Source organism: Molothrus aeneus, chromosome 22, assembly GCF_037042795.1.
Source record: "Molothrus aeneus isolate 106 chromosome 22, BPBGC_Maene_1.0, whole genome shotgun sequence".
NCBI classification, from domain to species: domain Eukaryota; kingdom Metazoa; phylum Chordata; class Aves; order Passeriformes; family Icteridae; genus Molothrus; species Molothrus aeneus.
In genome coordinates, this window is record NC_089667.1 from 5,791,980 (window position 1) to 5,809,120 (window position 17,141).

A 17,141-nucleotide genomic window follows, 5' to 3' on the forward strand; every position below is an offset into this window, starting at 1 on the left:
AAAATCGTGAGCCACTATTTGGGAACCTTTAGTGGAGCTCTTACCTGGGCAATGTTTAGGTTTCCACGCTCTGCCTATTAAATGGATTTTCCCCTTCATCTCCCCCAGTTTCCCCAGCCGTGGAAATGAGGGTGACTCTGCCATTTGCATGAGGGGTGGGTGGGGCTGTGGGGCTCCCCACAAATGCCTCCATCCCTGCTCCCTCAGGTGGGAATTGCCACCATCCTCTGCACATCCCCACCTCCAGCCGGCTGAGATTGCAACTGCTTGCCTGGGTGGCCTTGGGCACATCTCTTTGTCATTCAGCACCTCTGGTTTCCCCACCCCTGAAAGCAGGGGTAATAAGGCTTTCCTGCCTCTCAGGGTGTTGGAGGATTAATTAGTTGCTGTTTGAAAAGCCTTTTGAAGATGCAAAGCTTTTTTCCATAAATATGCAGAGTGATTCCTGCCGATGGGGCCCAGGTAGGACTGGAGCTGTGTCTGCCTCTGTTCTAAGAAGTGAAATCTGTAGAAATTCCTTACACAGGGGCTTGATGATAAGAAAGCTGAGCAGCAGCAGGTTGGAAATCAAGCAGAGCATTGAATTTGAGGTTATTTGTGCTCACTGTTCTTTCTGGGGGGTTGTTCATGGGCTGGAATCTTTAAACAACCCAGAGAAAGTTGGGAGGTCTGAGCCTTTCCCACTTCCCTGCAGAGATATCTCTAGGGCAAGATAAAAACACATTAAAAGAGAAATCACAGGCAGGGAGCCAGCGAAGGGTGTCTGTCCATTGCATCTGTTGGTGCCATGTTTGCATTTGTCTTGTTTGCAAAGCTTTTCCCTACTTGTCAGCCACCAGAGCATATATCACATTCTCCTGGTTACAAAAAAACTTGCTTGTTTCTGTCTTTCGAAACAAATTACAGAAGAACAGAGCGTGGCATCCCTGCTCCCGAGAGGAGGAAACATTTCTTTTTAACTTTGGGAGATAGTGAGATATCAGCAATATGTTATATCCTGAGAGATAATGGGAGGAAAGCAAAACCACAGGCAGAAAGCTGTGACTGTTAAACACACATTTCAGCTATAGGAAAGTCAGAGTTTTGATCTTCTTGAAAATTACAGGGCTGGCCAGCACCAGCGGGCTTTGGCAGGGGTGCATTTTTCACCACGTTTTGGACACGAGGCCAGCGTTTGGAATCTTTGATAATTTCCTGTGACCGGGCATCTCTGCTGATGAAAGAGGCTTGGTTTGAGTGGGGACAGAGGGAATTGGCTGCTGGGGCAGCCAGGGGAGGCTGCCAGTTATTAACCCTGGCGCTGAAGTCACGCCTGAGTCAGCAGAGTTTCGGCTTTGTCCCGTTCCCATTGTGGAGGCGAGTGAGTCACTCCCTGCTCCAGCCCTGAGAGCTCCCCCATTTCCTGCTCCAGCTCCACAGACCAGAGAGAGGGGGGAAAGGATCTGATGTTCTCTCGTTTTTCTGTGCCATCGAGTTTATTTTTGTTTTTATTGAATCTCTTCAGTCTCAAGTTCCCTCCTTTCGGAAATGAGGCTCTCCATGGGTTACTATCTTGATCCCCTCTTCACAGCTCCTCATTAAATCTCTCCTCCTTAGCACCTGGAGAGCTCGAGGAGATTTAGCACTGGACCAGAGCTCCTTGAACAATATCCAAGGCAACAAGGAAGTCCAAGAAAGAGGCAGAGCAGAGAAAACACTCGTGTGCATTTGAGGACTCAGCCCATCAAGATAAGGTCTCAGGACAGTCTCAGCTTAATTAGCTTCCCTCTTCTCAAAGCTCCAACTTCTTTCCCTTCCTCCACACTTGATTTTCCAGCTTTTCTTCCCCACCCAACCACCAAATAAGCATTGGCTCTGCTTGTGGTCCTCTTTCTTTTGCTTACAGGTTAGAATTGGTAAGCAAAAAGACCTTGGTTTTTCCTTGCTGGCAGGCAGCAAGATGATTCCAGAGAGAAGAGTCTTGGATTTTTGGTTCTTTGTCTTTGCCTGGCCAGCTGCCTGCTTTTCCTAGTGCAGAATGCCATCCTGGACATGTCCACTGGTGGAACAGTGGCTGGAGATGAGCAGGGGCGAGCGAGTGGGCTGGGGTGGGGTGGTGGAGATACAAGAGGGGTGGGAAGATTTTTAAGGCTACAATGGAAGGAGAGAAATTCAAAGAAAGGCACAAGCATTGACCAGCTGGAGAGGCAATCCTGGACACAGGCAGCGGGGAGGGAAGGAGATGTGACATGGAAATTGCAGGACAAAGGAGATTGGAGTTGCGAAACCAAGCGCTGGACAGGTGGGAGCAGGAGCACACGGCAGGAAAAGAGCTGAGGAAGGAGCTGGAGCCACATCCAGCCCACAGGAGAGGGGAAATGAGCCAAGTGGGCAGCAGTGGGGCACGGCAGGCTGTGTGTGTGCTCAGGTGTGTGGGAGCTGGCAGCTGGATGAGCCGGGCGCGCTGGGGCGGGCCGGGCGCTGCGCGGCGCGGACAGAGCCTTTGTGCTTTGTTGCTGAGCACGGGCTTTGGGAGCTTTATTGCAGGAAGGCCTTTCCCAGTGCTGTGTCAGCTCTTTCTGCAGGAGCCCTGCTCTGCCAGCCTCCCTGCTTTCGCCATGGGGCATGTTCCCCTCCCCGTGACTTGGGGGGTGAAGCAAAGCAGCTGTGAGAAAGGCAGGGAAAGAACGGCAGGGAGGGAGAGCTGGGAGCAGAGGCAGGCTGCTGTTCCCATCCCACTCCCCTGCTTTGCAGCCCTTTTCCTGGCTGGATGCAGCTGGGGATGTTTGCAAAGTTGAAAAACTCGTGGTCTAGTCTGGTGGTCATCCCTGTCTCTTCAATCTGTGGCCTATCCCACCCTGGTCTCTGTTTTTCTTCCATCTCTTTCTATGAGGAACACTGGGACAAGCATGGCCTTGCTCTTGCTTGGGGCCTGTGTGTGAGTCCCAGCAGTGGCTCAGTGACCAGATTATAAGTGGAGCATCGATGGATGAGGCCCTTTGGGGAAGAGCTTTCATTCCAGGGGCTCCTGAGGCTGCTTTGTGCTCCATTTATCCAGAGAGGAAATCCTGCCCAGGCAGGAGAAGGCTTTATCCCAAAGGCTGCCAATGATGGCCTGGCTGGAGACCTCGCTCGATACAAGCCATTGACTGGTCCCGGGATAAAACCATCTCTGCCATGGGCTGGATCTGGGTCTGAACCAGTGACCTCGAGGAGAGGACCCCGTGTTTCCCATTTTCAAGCCAAAGGCCAGCCCAGTCCTTTCTTTTTGGGAGGGATTTATTTGGCTGAGGGCCAGGCAGGCCATTGTACAACGCTGCCATTTCCCGACAGCTCCCATAAATCTCTCCCAGCTCCCACTGGGAAGGGGGAAGGGATGTCTGGGCGTGCAGTTTCTCTCTTGGGGTGCCCCCACCCCATCCCAGTGTTATCTCAGGCCTTTCATGTGCAGCCATGTCACCTGGAGCTATAATCTTGCCACATCTCTCTCATCTCCCTTCTAAGGCTCCCCCTCCCCTTGTGTTGGAAACTCAAGTTTTACAGTCCCTGTGGTGCTCAGGCTCTGCAGGAGTGAATCAGTGGAATGCAGAGAGACCTCCAGTGAAAGTCTGCTGCCACAGGAAGGGCCTGGGGTGACTCACTGGAGCCCACTCCTTCATTGCAACGGGCTCCCAGCAGGGCAAGGCAGGCCCTGTGCTCCTGGAAGAGCAGCAGAATCCTGATTTAAATGCCTGGCAATCAATGCAAAGGCTCCCTGGCAAGAGCAGAGCTACCAACCCCAACCTCTTGGCCAAGTGCCGCCTCACACCTTTGCTTCTTGCCACCTGAAATTCCCCTGCTGGGATTTAGGATCTTTTTTCTCATGTTTCCCACCCTGCCTGACAACCTGGGATGTTCCTCTGGGCTGCTGGAGGCTCTGCCCCACACGAGTTGTGTTTCAGATCTTGTTTTCCTTCAGAAAGATGAGTTCAGAAACACCAGGAGAGGAAGTGACACAGAGGGGAAAGTTTTGGGCTCCTGTTCCATCCCAGTTTTCCTTCATGGAAAATTTGCAGTGTCTGTGAGAGATACAGGATGGGACATCACTGCCATGGCCACGGTGCTGTCCCAAAATCAGGTCTTTTTGTGGGACTTAGCGCAGGTTGAAGTGTGATGCATTGATTTGTCCTTCTGTAAGATCCCAGCTGCTGTGACTAAGAATCAGGAGCTTTGTGACATCTGCATCAGTCATGATATTGCCACACCAAAGGGTGGCTCATCACACTCTGCCAAGGGCTGTTTCAGTGCCCTGGAGGGGAGATGAGTATCAGGGAACAGGAGGGAGAGAAATTGGTGAGAGGCTGAGCAGAGGCAAGGTTGTGCAAAGCGGAGTGCAGTTCACATGGCTCTTAACAAAGAGGCATTGAGTGAGGTTGTGACAGAGCTCACCCAGAGCCTGGAGATCATTTCCAGAGCTTTCTGCATGGGGGAGCAAGAACCTGATTTGCAGGTGTGGGAGCCTTGCTGGAACAGCACCTCCTGGGATTTTAGGAGAAAGAGTTTCCAGCTCTAAGAGCCACCACCTGCCACTTCTGCTGTGTCCCAATGCCCCTGACACCCAGGGAGTGCAGCCCTCCCTTCCCAGCCCGTGAGCCTCAGGGCACCCTGAGCTGTGCACAGAGCCCCTGAGGCCTTGGTGAATATCTGGGGTTGGGATCGTGGGGAAAGGCATCAACACAAACCACTTCAGAGGCCAAGGTGGAGGAGTAGGATCTCTGAGGTCTGCACTAATGAGGTCTTGGCACCAACAAGTCTTTGGCACACGGCTGGGCCCTTTTTGGTCCGCGACAAAAAATAACACCACAAAACTAATGAATAAAATGCAAGTGGGCAAGCTGCAACCCATCCAGCTAATCCTTGCTCGGGTGCTGGCTGCCCCTGGGAGGTGTCAGCATGGATTGGTGGGCACTGGGAGATCTTGGGGTGTGAAAATGGCAGGATTCATCCCAAGCTTTCTCCCTGCCCTACCAAGCACACGGATCATTCAGCAAAAGGAGAAATGCGGCCAATCCCAGCACTTCACACACACACACATCCAGCTGAATATGTTCAAACCTCTCCAGAGGCTGATTAGTGATTTTATTTTCTCCTCCTCTGCCGGCCGTGCGTGCTCATTGCCATCAATTATCTATGCATTTGCCCTGATGAATTATTGAGTGTGTAACGGGGCGAGGGAAGGCCTGTCAGCCCAGCTCAGTCACCTTGCAAACAAGTACTCAAATGAGCACTCTCCAGAGCGTGGCAGCAGCCAGGTTTGCCCTCTGGCTTCTGATTTAGGATGGGAAACTGATCCAACAACCTCCCAAACCCCTTTCCCCTTTCTGTCCCCCTTCCTCATCGCTGCATTGAGGTGTGGGTGCTCCTGGAGCAGAATGGGTGCGTTGTTTTCCTGATTTAAGGCTTAGGTGAGTGGAACAGAGAGAGTTTTTCCTGTCTTGCAAAAGAGTTGTTCAGTCACCTGGAAAGGAAATGCGATTTCCGCGCTGTGTTTGGGGTTTTTCAGGGTGTTTTTTTTTGTTGTTTGTTTTGTTATTTTGTTCTGCCGGGTGTTATTTTTTTTGTTTTCCCTTTTCCCCTGGAGCCCTGAGAAAGTTTGGAATGTGTTTTTGTCAAGGCTGCTGCGTGTAAGGGCCTGAATCCCAGCTTTGGCAGCATTTGGCTGTTGGCAAGCTGTCTTCACTCAACTGGCACCAGCTTTTTCCCTGGCCAGAAGTCTGGCTCTTCACACCTGAGCACAGGAGGGTTCTGCAGGACCATTGTGGGTTCAGGATCAGGTTTATCATCTCCAAAATCCACTTTTCCTCCAATTTATGTCCAAGTCTAGACTGTTTTGATGCATGGGTCCCATGGCAGGGGTAGGGTAGAACTGGGAATTGTTGCTGATGCTCAAGGCCAAGATAAATAACTTGATTTTTAAAAGGGTCAGTTCATTGATTTGCAGGGAAATCACAGCATAAAGGAAGGGCACAGTAATGATGGATGGAATGAGGGACTAGACTGACCTCCCCTGTGCCATCCATCACATTCCCTGCAAGTTGAATGACTTTATCTCCATTCATCGAGAGGTACATCAGTGGAGGCCTTCAGCCTGGCAGTGCTCATGCCACAAGGGACTGCCAGCCCTGCAGGGGTGACTCTGAGGAGAATCTCGTGGCCTTCCACCCTCTCCTGCCTGCAATTTGGCTCCTCTGCTGCTCCCAGGCACCAGAGAAGACGCTGAGCCCTGACTTCCTGCGCCGGGCCGCTTTGTGGGGCTGTGGAAACGCCGGTTCAAAGGGCCCCGCCGGGCCCCGTGGGGGGTCAGGGAGCTTGTGGGGAGCAGAGCCAGCTCCTGTGGGGAGCAGAGCCGGCCCCTGTGGGGAGCACAGCCGGCCCCTGTGGGGAGCAGAGCCAGCCCCTGTGGGGAGCAGAGCCGGCCCCTGTGGGGAGCACAGCCAGCTCCTGTGGGGAGCACAGCCGGCCCCTGTGGGGAGCAGAGCCAGCCCCTGTGGGGAGCACAGCCAACCCCTGTGGGGAGCAGAGCCAACCCCTGTGGGGAGCAGAGCCGGCCCCTGTGGGGAGCACAGCCAGCTCCTGTGGGGAGCAGAGCCGGCCCCTGTGGGGAGCACAGCCAGCCCCTGTGGGGAGCAGAGCCGGCCCCTGTGGGGAGCAGAGCCAACCCCTGTGGGGAGCAGAGCCAGCTCCTGTGGGGAGCAGAGCCGGCCCCTGTGGGGAGCACAGCCGGCCCCTGTGGGGAGCACAGCCGGCTCCTGTGGGGAGCAGAGCCGGCCCCTGTGGGGAGCAGAGCCGGCCCCTGTGGGGAGCAGAGCCAGCTCCTGTGGCAGCGCCCCAGCCCCAGGCAGGCCCCGCTGGGGGCAGCGGCCCTCGGTGGAGGAGGCGCTGATGACTCGGCGCTGCCCCGGCTCTGGGAGCTGAGGGAGTGCTGAGCACACCCACCCGGGCTGGGCCGTTCCCAAGGCCCTGGCTACGTGATTGAAGTGCTCCCCAGCAAGCTCCCACACGCTCTGGGAGGCTCTGGAGCCTTCCGAGCCAGACTGCCTGGCAAAGCTGTTCCTCACCTCGGCGAGTGTGGGCAACGCTCACCTCTGGGGTGGAAGGAGCAGCATATGCTGCACAGCATGGTGGAGACATCTCCCCCTCCCCTGTGCCCCCGTTCTTCCCTCAGATCCCAGCGTGGCCTCGTCTAAACCCAGCCTGTGCCCTCGTTTCATCAGGGAGGATGTTGTGGGTGCTGGTGGTAGAAATGTCCTGCACTGTGTCCTGCTGCTGGGACATCCCTCTCCAGAGGGGAAACATGGTCCAGATGTGACTTTCTCAGAGTGAGGACATCCCAACCCTCTGCTTTGTGGGGAGAAAACTGTGGGGAAGATGGCCCTGGCTGTGCTGGGAGGGGAAGGGTGCGCCCTGCCAGCCCCAGAGGACACGGTGGCTTTGTGTGTGCAGGCACTTGAGGGCACCAGCGCTTTGCTGTGGCTGCAAGAAGCTTTGGAGAACATTCCTGATCACCCAGCTTCAGTGTTGGGGTGTGGGGCTTGGCTCGGGGAGCAGGGGGCAAGTCCACACAAAGCTCTGGAGGCCGAGTTTCGGTCGGAACTGCTGATGGCTGTGGTCAGCTGGTGGCGTCTCGTGGCCAGGCTGGGTTGTTGGGGCTTGTCCTCAGGGTCACAGGAAGGAGAAGGGAGAGAGATGAGGCATGGATGAGATGTGGGGATTAGCGTGAGGCTGGGAACAGCAGGCAGGGAGTGAGGGGGCAACGTGGAGTGTGGGTGGAGAAGAGTTTTATCTGCCTGCACTCGTGTGTGTGTCTGTGAAACTGCAGGAAGGAGACTCTTGGAGAGGTCCCAGGACACATCTGCCATGGGGACCAACACTGAGGAGTTTATTTTAGCCTTGGACAGGGAGCCATTCATCCCTGGAAGAACAGAGCAGGGTGACATTTCTGTTAGGAGGTGCTGTCTTGTTTCTCTTGCTCTGCATTTTTCTTTCCCCAGCCCCTCTCTCTGTTCCATTACTCTTTCATGTTCCTCATTCTCTGTGCAGAACATGAAAGAGTTCTCTATCTTTCTTTTTTTAACTATCCCTTTCTTTCCTTTCCTGCCCAGCTCCCAGAATCCATCCAATTGCAGATTCTCCCAGAAGCTGGGAGCAAAACCCGCTTTTCTCGTTCTTCCCACCTTGCCTCCCTGTTGTATTTATCATACAAATACTGGCTGTATAATTACCAGAGCATTATCTCTAAACACACAGATTAGGAAAAGACACAGTGGCAACAAAGATGAATTTCAGGGTCAGTCTGGTGGGAGATGCTTTTCTCCATCTGTCAGGGGAGGAATCAACTGAGACAGAAGAGCTGTCATGGACTGCAGCTCCCACTTTTCACCAGCACCTTCCACAGAATCAGGGTGGAAGGTTCCTAAATTCAGCCACTTCTGGGGTTATAAAAAGGCCACAGAAATGATCTGGATGATACAGGGAGATCATGCAAGGTGTAGAGGCAGTGCCTTAACGTTCTTGTATGGGAATTATTGCTGCCCTGAAATGAGGGCTGGGTCTTTGCAGCTCCTTTAATTACTGCTGCAGCTCCAATGGGATTAAATGGATGTCTGAGTGTGTGTTAGCATATGTTGGGATGTGCTGTGCTGATAAACATCAGGGCTTTCACATGCCTGCAGACACACATGCCCTGCATATTTGCCACAACTGACTCAGTGTCACCCCGAGCTGAAGACAAAAGGGAGGAAGGTGTTATTGATCCAGCCTTGTGCCTTTGGGTGATGATGATGATGAGCCCTAGGCTGGTCATAGTGGGAGGAAGGTGTTTATGATCAAGAATGAAGCTGCAGGTGGATGCAGAAGGTGCCTGTAGCCACAAATTGCCCTTGTATCAGCCATGTCAAAAAGAAACACAAAAACCCTGTGAGGAACCACTGAGGGAGCTGGGGTTGTTTAGCCTGGAGAAAAGGAGACTCAGGGGTGACCTTATCACTCTCTGCAGCTCCTGAAAGGTGCCTGTGCTCAGCTGGGCTGGGCTCTTTCTCCAGGCAGCACTGACACAACCAGAGCACACAGCCTCGAGCTGCACCAGGGGAAATACAGGTTGGATATTGGGAAAAAGTTTTTCACAGAAAGGGTGATAAAGTTCTGGAATGTTCTGCCCAGGGAGGTGGTGGAGTCACCATCCCTGGGTGTGTTTAACAAAGCCTGGATGTGGCACTGGGTGCCAGGGTTGAGTTGGGGTTCTGGGGCTGGGTTGGACTCGATGGTCTTGAGGGTCTCATCCAACCTGGTCATTCTGTGAATTCTGTGAAACAAGTGGAGTAAATAGAGGAACTCCTGAGCCTGATGCCAATAACCACAATGCTTCTGGGAAGTCCCCAAACACTCACAAGTTGCCATTTCATTGCAGGGCTGCAAGCTCAGAGTGTCTTGGTCAATGACACCGTCTCGGGGTTCATCGGCACGGACGTGGTGCTGCACTGCAGCTTCACCAACCCGCTGCCCGCCGTGAAGATCACGCAGGTGACATGGCAGAAGGCCACCAACGGCACCAAGCAGAATGTGGCCATCTACAACCCCGCCATGGGCGTGTCCATCCTGTCCCCCTACAAGGAGAGGGTGACTTTCCGCAACCCTTCCTTCAAGGATGGCACCATCCAGCTGTCCCGGCTGGAGCTGGATGATGAGGGCGTTTACATCTGTGAGTTTGCCACCTTCCCAACCGGGAACCGGGAAGGGCAGCTGAACCTCACCGTGCTGGGTAAGGCTCTGGGCAGGCTCTGCAGGGTGAACCTCCAGTCCAACAGAGCTGCAGGAAGCTGAGATTCACATCCTGGGAGTTCGGGGCAAATTTGGGGTGTAAATTGTAGCAGGGATGGATTTCTAAGTTGACTGGGAAGAGGTGAAGAGCAGGGAACACAAAGCAGGTGGTTCTGAGACAGCTGAGCTGTCACACCTCTTCTTTTTCCAGGCCTCAGTTCCCCTTTTCCCTCCACCTACACTCCTAATGTAGGTGCAGTAACAGTGACCAGGTCCCTGTGGGAGTGGTGAGTTTTAATGAGCTGGGGCTGCCAAGAGAGAAGAAACAACAGATTGATCCTAAACTCAAGTAGAGCTTGTCCCTGGAGCTCAGGGCTGTGAGTGAACAGACCCCACCCAAGGTCTACATGAGTTGCTTTCTCTCCAATTTCAGTTCCTTTCTAACACAGGGATGGAAACCTCTGGGAGGAAAGGGCTTACTTTCCATATATCTGTGCATTTAGGGCACCTCCACCATAGTTTCCCCATAAATGATGCAGGTAGATGGTGCAAGGTGCATAGGCACTGCCATAAAGCAATTACTACATGGGAATTATTGCTGGCAATTTGCACACTCTGGACTCACCACAAGCCCTGTCACAGCCTCAGTGGTGTTAGATGGCTCTGGGGGTGTAGCAAACACACCAGCACTGCTTTTATAACCATCCCTTTGTACCCTTTTCTCCTCCTCCTCTGTGACCGTGTTCACAGGGGTCTGAGGATGGGGGAAGAGACGAGGATCTGACTCCATGTTTCAGAAGGCTGATTTATTATTTTATGATATATATTATATTAAAACTATACTAAAAGAATAAAAGAAAAGATTTCATCAGAAGGCTGGCTAAGAATAGAAAAAGAAAGAATGATAACAAAAGCTTGTGGCTCAGACAGAGAGTCCGAACCAGCTGGGCTGTGATTGGCCATGAATTAGAAACAACCACATGAGACCAATCCCAGATCCACCTGTTGCATTCCACAGCAGCAGATAATCATTGTTTCCATTTTGTTTCTGAAGCTTCTCAGCTTCTCAAGAGAAAAAATCCTAAAGAAAAGATTTTTCATAAAAGATGTCTGTGACACTCCTCCTCCTCCTTTCTTCACTCCCCTACAGCCAAGCCCACGAACTGGATGGAGGGCACCAAGAGGCCTCTAATCGCCAAGTCTGGCAGGACAGACAAGATCTTGGTAGCCACCTGCACCTCCTCCAACGGGAAACCCCCCAGCACCGTCACCTGGGACACGAAGCTGAAGGGGGAGGCGGAGTTCCAGGAGATCCGGAACAGCAACGGCACCATCACGGTGATCAGCCGGTACCGGCTGGTGCCGAGCCGCGAGGCGCACCGCCAGCAGCTCATGTGCGTGGTCAACTACCAGCTGGAGAGGTTCACCGACAGCATCACCCTCAACGTGCAGTGTAAGGGGCCTGGCACAGCTGGGAGGGCTCCCCCTGCTCGGGGCTGCCCAGGGGAGAGGCTCTGGAGAAAGAGGGGTTTGGGTTGGGCTGGTGGAGGGGCTGCAGTTGTGGTTTTGAGAGTGAGAACTGAAAGGATCCTTTGGAATAATCGTGGGTTTTCTCTTTTTCTTACCTTCTTTCTCTGCCTCTGCCGTGTCCCTCCTGCTCCCCTTCTCTCTCTCTTTTGCACTCCCTCACATTCCTCGTCCCATCATCTTTCCCTCCTTGTGTTCACTCTCCTTCTCCCACTCCTTCCCCCTCATCTCTTCCTATTTCATTTTTCCCCCTTTCCTTTCCCACATTCCTCATCCCATCACCTTTCCCTCCTTTAAATCTTTCCATCCCCCACTCCTGCCCCCTCATCTCTCCCTATTTCATTTTCTCCCCTTTCCCACAACCCTTTCCTCTCTCCTTTCCCCCCCGCTCTCCTCCCTTTCCCCCCACCCCTGCAGATGAGCCAGAAGTCACCATCGAGGGCTTTGATGGCAACTGGTTCCTGAACCGCAAGGATGTGAAGCTGATCTGCAAATCTGATGCCAACCCCCCAGCTCACACCTACGAGTGGAAGCTGTAAGTGTCCCCAGAGCCCCGCTGCCAGCAGCAAATGTCACCTCCCAGCAGGGACAAGGAGTCTCTGCAGACACCTCCCTCACCCTGTGGTCACTTAGGGCCCAGTCCCATTAGTGTCAGCAGTGTCACCCCAGGTACAGCCTATGCCTGTGGTGAGGGTGGCTGCCAGCTCAGTGCAGCCTCAATACCCAGGGAAAACTCCCCCTTCTCACCTCACTGGGATCATATCCTGCCCTGGTGACATGAGGCAGCTGAGATGTGACAAGGTGATTCACGTGCCTCGGCAGCAGAGCTGGGAAAGAACCCAGGATTGCCCTGCTTTGAAAAGGCACAAATAACAGAAAATTTGTGTGTGTGTGTGAACAACTTTCCCCTGGAATCAGCTCCTCACGTGACTGGCATTAAACAGCAGCAATTCCTTGTCCTCAGGTTTCCAGCTTTTGGCTGAACACACTAAAGGGACTTGAAAAGTGAGTGAGGGGTGTCTGGGCAGTCAGGTGGGAATTGATACAACCTGATGTGGTTCTCCTGCTGCTCTTTCTTCTCTGTAAGCACTCATGTAGCTTTAAAAGAGGAAGATCAAATGGATCCTTTCTTCTTTTCAGCTGGCATTTGTCATCAGGAGAGAGGCTCTCAACATGGCTTTGCAAGGAGCACATTCTCTCTCATTCCACTTCCCAGATCAAACTGTTCAAAGTGAAAGTCTGAAGAGGATTGTTTTTCTTGCCTTTTTTCCTAGTTCTCCATCCCCAGCTCTCTCCATCTGTTGGTTCTGCCAGTCTGACTTAAATTCTGAGGAGCTCTCTGGGTTCCTCACAACATTTCCAGGAAAGCCTCAGAGGCAAAAACACACCCAAGGCAGAAGAGATGCCACTTGAGGCAATTTCTGTGCCTGGAATGTAAAACCCAGCCATGCTTTTCCTCTCCTCCCATTTGGGTGGTGATGAGCAGCAGTCAGGGGAGCTCTCACAGGAGGCAGCAATCCCACACCACCCTTTTGAGCACCCTGTGCTCTTGTTTTTGTAGGTTCAGAGCTCTATAGGACTATGGTTAAGGTGCTTTTCCATCAGCTTGGGAATCATTGGCTTGATGCAGCTGGAAAAATTGTTTTCTGTACATATGTGTACATACAGACATGCAGGATACATGCATTTGGGCACTTCTTTACAATCCTAATTATACCCCCGTTATTCCCTTTTGTTTCTTCTAAATTGCTGACAATATGTGCACATTTGGGTTGGGAGGAGGGGAAGGAATTACTTGAGTAATTTTTAATTGCCTAAAAGGAGTAATTACTTTACTTTGCTTCAGTAATTAAGAATAACCAGGCCATGTGTGTCTTTTCCTAACACACAGGGGCTTTTTTTTTTTAATTTTTTCATCTGCCTTTGTCAATTTATTTTCTGTATCTCCGGGTTTAGTTTTGCATAATTCCAGTTCCACGCTTTGTGACATGGGCAGGGCTCTAAATCAACACTGCTGTGCTTGAAATTAACCCTGGCTGATCAGGAGGGTTAAATGGGCAGGAAACTGGGCTTAAAACCAGCTCAGGTTGTGTCCCTTTCCTACCTACATTAATGGGGATTTTCCAGCCAGCACCTCCAGCTTCCACACCTGCCCATGGGCAAGCACAGACCCAGAACGTTGCTGTCACCTTTGGGTGTCACCTGTGGGTCAAACATTGTCTCTGTCCCCCCCCAGGCCAAACGGGACCCTGCCAGGGAGTGTGGAAATCCAGAACAACACCATCTACTTCAAAGGGCCCGTGTCCTACAGCGTGGCTGGCACCTACGTCTGCGAGGCCACCAACGCCATCGGGACACGCTCGGGCCTGGTGGAGGTCAATGTCACAGGTAGGACAGCACCTGGGCTGCTCTGCAGCATGGGAAGAAATGGTGGGGAGGGAGACAAAGGTGTGAGCAGTTCTGTGTTCACAGGGGTCTGAGGATGAGGGGAGAGACGAGGATCTGAGTCCATGTTTCAGAAGGCTTGATTTACTAGTTTATAATATATATTATATTAAAACTATACTAAAAGAATAGAAGAAAGGATTTCATCAGAAGGCTGGCTAAGAATAGAAAAGGAATGAAATGATAACAAAAGTTTGTGTCTCGGACAGAGAGTCCAAGCCAGCTGGGCTGTGATTGGCCATTAATTAGAAACAACCACATGAGCCCAATCCCAGATCCACCTGTTGCATTCCACAGCAGCAGATAACCATTGCTTACATTTTGTTCCTGAGGCCTCTCAGCTTCTCAGGAGAAAAAAATCCTAAAGACAAAAAATGTGTCTGTAACACAGCTCCATCTCCTCAGTCACTGTCTCCTTTTGAGGGTGGGAATCTCCTGAGGGAAATGGGGCAGTGGAGTTCTTGGCTTGGTGCTGGTGTTGCACTGCTTTACTGTGGGTTTTCTCTTCTCCTCTCGTGGCCTTTTTTCTTTCTTACACCAATTCAGTTTGTTCTCCCCTCGTCTTCTGCTTTGGATTCAGAGAGATTGTTGTACATATTAACAGCAGAGGCACATCAGGGAGATATTGATCAGAGCAAGGGGCAGGATGAGGATGTGGACTGCCAGAAAGGCAGGAGATGGATGAGTCACTTGTCCACGATGGTGTTTGGTGTTCCTGATGTTGGGCAATTCTCATGATTCTTCATTTGAGCTCCTTGCAGAGCAGTTCCTGCTCTGTGAACTCACTCACCCGCCTGCCAGGGATCCCTGTGGGTGCTGGGGGAGCTTTGGGCTCCAGGGAGGAACAACATCCCAGGCTGCAGGCAGTGGGAAGTGATGCTGTGATGTCCCAGGAGACAGAAGGGATCTGAGGGCCTGCAAAGCACTGTGGCCACAGGAGGTAGGGAAAGACATGTGGGCAAGCTGAGGGAGTGTCAGGGAGAGAAAGTCATGTCAAGAAATAGCTTCAAGAGAAGAAATAACTTATGGCAGTAACCTGATTTCTGAAAGTCAGAGTGACATTGTGAGACATCACTGAGGGGGAAAGTGGCTGGGGGTGCTTTGAGAGCAGGAAAGGGACATTTATCCTATTCCTTTGGGGCAAAAGGAGCCCTTTGGGTTATCAGGAGGGCTGGAAGTGCCTCTTGGAGCAGTGAGGTGGGGCACAGCCACACTGCAGCGAGCTCTGGCCTGCAGAGAGCCCGGACAGGATGGGCAGGGAGGTGAATGAGGTGCACTGGGGGCTTCCAAGGCACGGGGAACACAGAACAGGCTCCCGGCGCTGTCACCTCCTGCTCCGCCCAGCCCAGGGCAGTCAGAGCCTCTCCTGCCACCCCAGTCCTTGGGGAGTTGTCTGACCTGAGGGTGATGAAACCCCAGCTCCCTCCACCAGCTTCCTCTGCTGGTAAACGCTGAGCAAGCAGAGAGCCGAGTCTGGGACAGCTAAAATTAGCAATAACTCCGTGTTTGTCACCTCAGCACCTCAGCTCCCCTCTCTGTAACTTGGGCAAACCAGGCTAAGCTTCCTCTATCCAAGTGCTTGGAGGTCAATGGATGGGATGTGCTAATTAGATGCTAATTACCCGGTATTTGTTTATGATCCTTATCACCGGAGCAGGCCTTTCATTCACACCTCGTGTCCTGGATCCCTGCCTGCTGAGCCGCTCCTGGTACAGCCATTTCTCTGGGGGCTGTTTCTTGTGCACTGGAAGAACAAAACCCTTTGTGCCCGGCCCTGCCCAAGCACCCAAAACCAGGGCAAGGTCATGGCCACAATCAGCTGCTGAGGAGTTGTCACCTCGGCGTTCCTGGGGCAGTGCCTGGTACAAGCTGAGCTGACTCCCTTTGGCAGCAGAAATCCGTCCCACACAGCGTCCAGAACCTTGGGGCATGTTTGAAACAGTGAGCAGAGCTTAAAAACCTCCAAGGTCAGCCCCCAGACACAGAAGGAGGTGGAGCAGGGACTGAAGAAGACTTTGAGAGTGACAGGCTCTCACTTTCCATCCCTCCATAGCCTCTGTGTCCATTTCTTGCTGTCATCCTGCCTGTCCAGCCACCCCTTATCATTTGGGGTGTCAGGACAGCAGGCACAGCTCTCTCTTCGTGTTTCCTGCCCGTTTTTGATGTGTCTGAGCACCGCAGTGGCACTGAAGGTGGCTGCACCAGCTCACCTGCACAGGCTCCTCCAGACACGAGGGGCTGTGGATTTCCCCCTCTGGAATTTGAAATTGTCTCTTTCCCTGGTGTTTTTACAAAGGACTGGAAAAGAGCATCGTTCTCAGGCTCCACCAGCACAGAGGAAACGGGGGCTGGCAGGGCTGGCAGGATTTTTGGGGTTGTGTTGGTGTCTGCCTGCCTGCAATCTCAGCTGGTTCCCAAAGGTCCTGGCAGTGGGGTTGAGGTTAAATGAGAGGGAATGAAGGGCACACCCACAGCTGCCCTGTGAGGAGGGATTAACAGCCAGCCCCACAGGCCAGGCCTGCACCACATAATAATAATAAAAAAAAATCCTTTAATAATTCATGGGATCTGAATATGTTTATCCAGCTCTCCCTGAGGAGCGATTAGGCCGGTGCTGGGGAGGGCTCACCCTCCTCACTCAGCTATTACAGGTACATTTGTTTGGGTCTTGCAGGCAATTTAGGGATTGTCAGTGGACCACGAAACCTCTTTCAAGAGCTGCATGCAATAAATGGAGTTCAATCTAGTGAGCAGCCAGCCTTGGGAGGGAAAAAAAAACAACACAGAAGGCTGATGCAGAGAAAAGCCTGCAGCAGCTTTTCCCCTTTCTGTCTCCCTGTTCTCCCCCCTTTTGCCACCCAAAATCTTCCCTCCAGGCCCCAGAGAGGAAAATGCAGGGCTGCTCCAACCCCCTGATGGGGAGGGCAATTTGTTCAGAGGGAGAAGGCTGAATGCTTCTCTGAGAGTTATGGCGCATTAAAGAGATTGATAAGTGGAAATTTAATATTTTATTCCAGCAATCTGTTCCCCTAATAGCTTCTCCTGCCTTGCAGGACCTTTGTCAGTCGCAGGCAAGCCATGTAGTGTGACATGTAACTATTTATTGCAGGCAGTGGGTGACAGAGTAAAAGGCTGTGCTTATGGACTGCACGTGTGTGGTGGTCCTGCACAGAGAGCTGGCCATGGATATTCACCTGTGTGATCCAAATCTGCATCCTGGTCATGGATATTCACCTGTGTGATCCCATCCTGGCCATGGATATTCACCTGTGTGATCCAAATCTACATCCTGGCCATGGAAATTCACCTGTGTGATCCTAATCTACATCCTGGCCATGGATATTCATGTGTGTGTTCCCATTTTTATCCTGGTCGTGGACATTCAAATGTGTGTG

The 17,141-nt window shown here is 52.3% G+C and overlaps 1 protein-coding gene across 1 annotated transcript in view; it reads left to right on the forward strand.

Moving 5' to 3' along the window:
- The window catches only part of NECTIN1 (nectin cell adhesion molecule 1), a 60,335-nt gene that overhangs the window by 36,846 nt on the left and 6,348 nt on the right, over window positions 1-17,141 (forward strand). Inside the window, exons 2-5 of the mRNA XM_066564526.1 lie at window positions 9,425-9,775; window positions 10,925-11,227; window positions 11,719-11,836; window positions 13,538-13,689. Coding sequence (XP_066420623.1) covers window positions 9,425-9,775; window positions 10,925-11,227; window positions 11,719-11,836; window positions 13,538-13,689 — 924 coding nt within the window. The remainder of the gene's footprint in view (window positions 1-9,424; window positions 9,776-10,924; window positions 11,228-11,718; window positions 11,837-13,537; window positions 13,690-17,141) is intronic.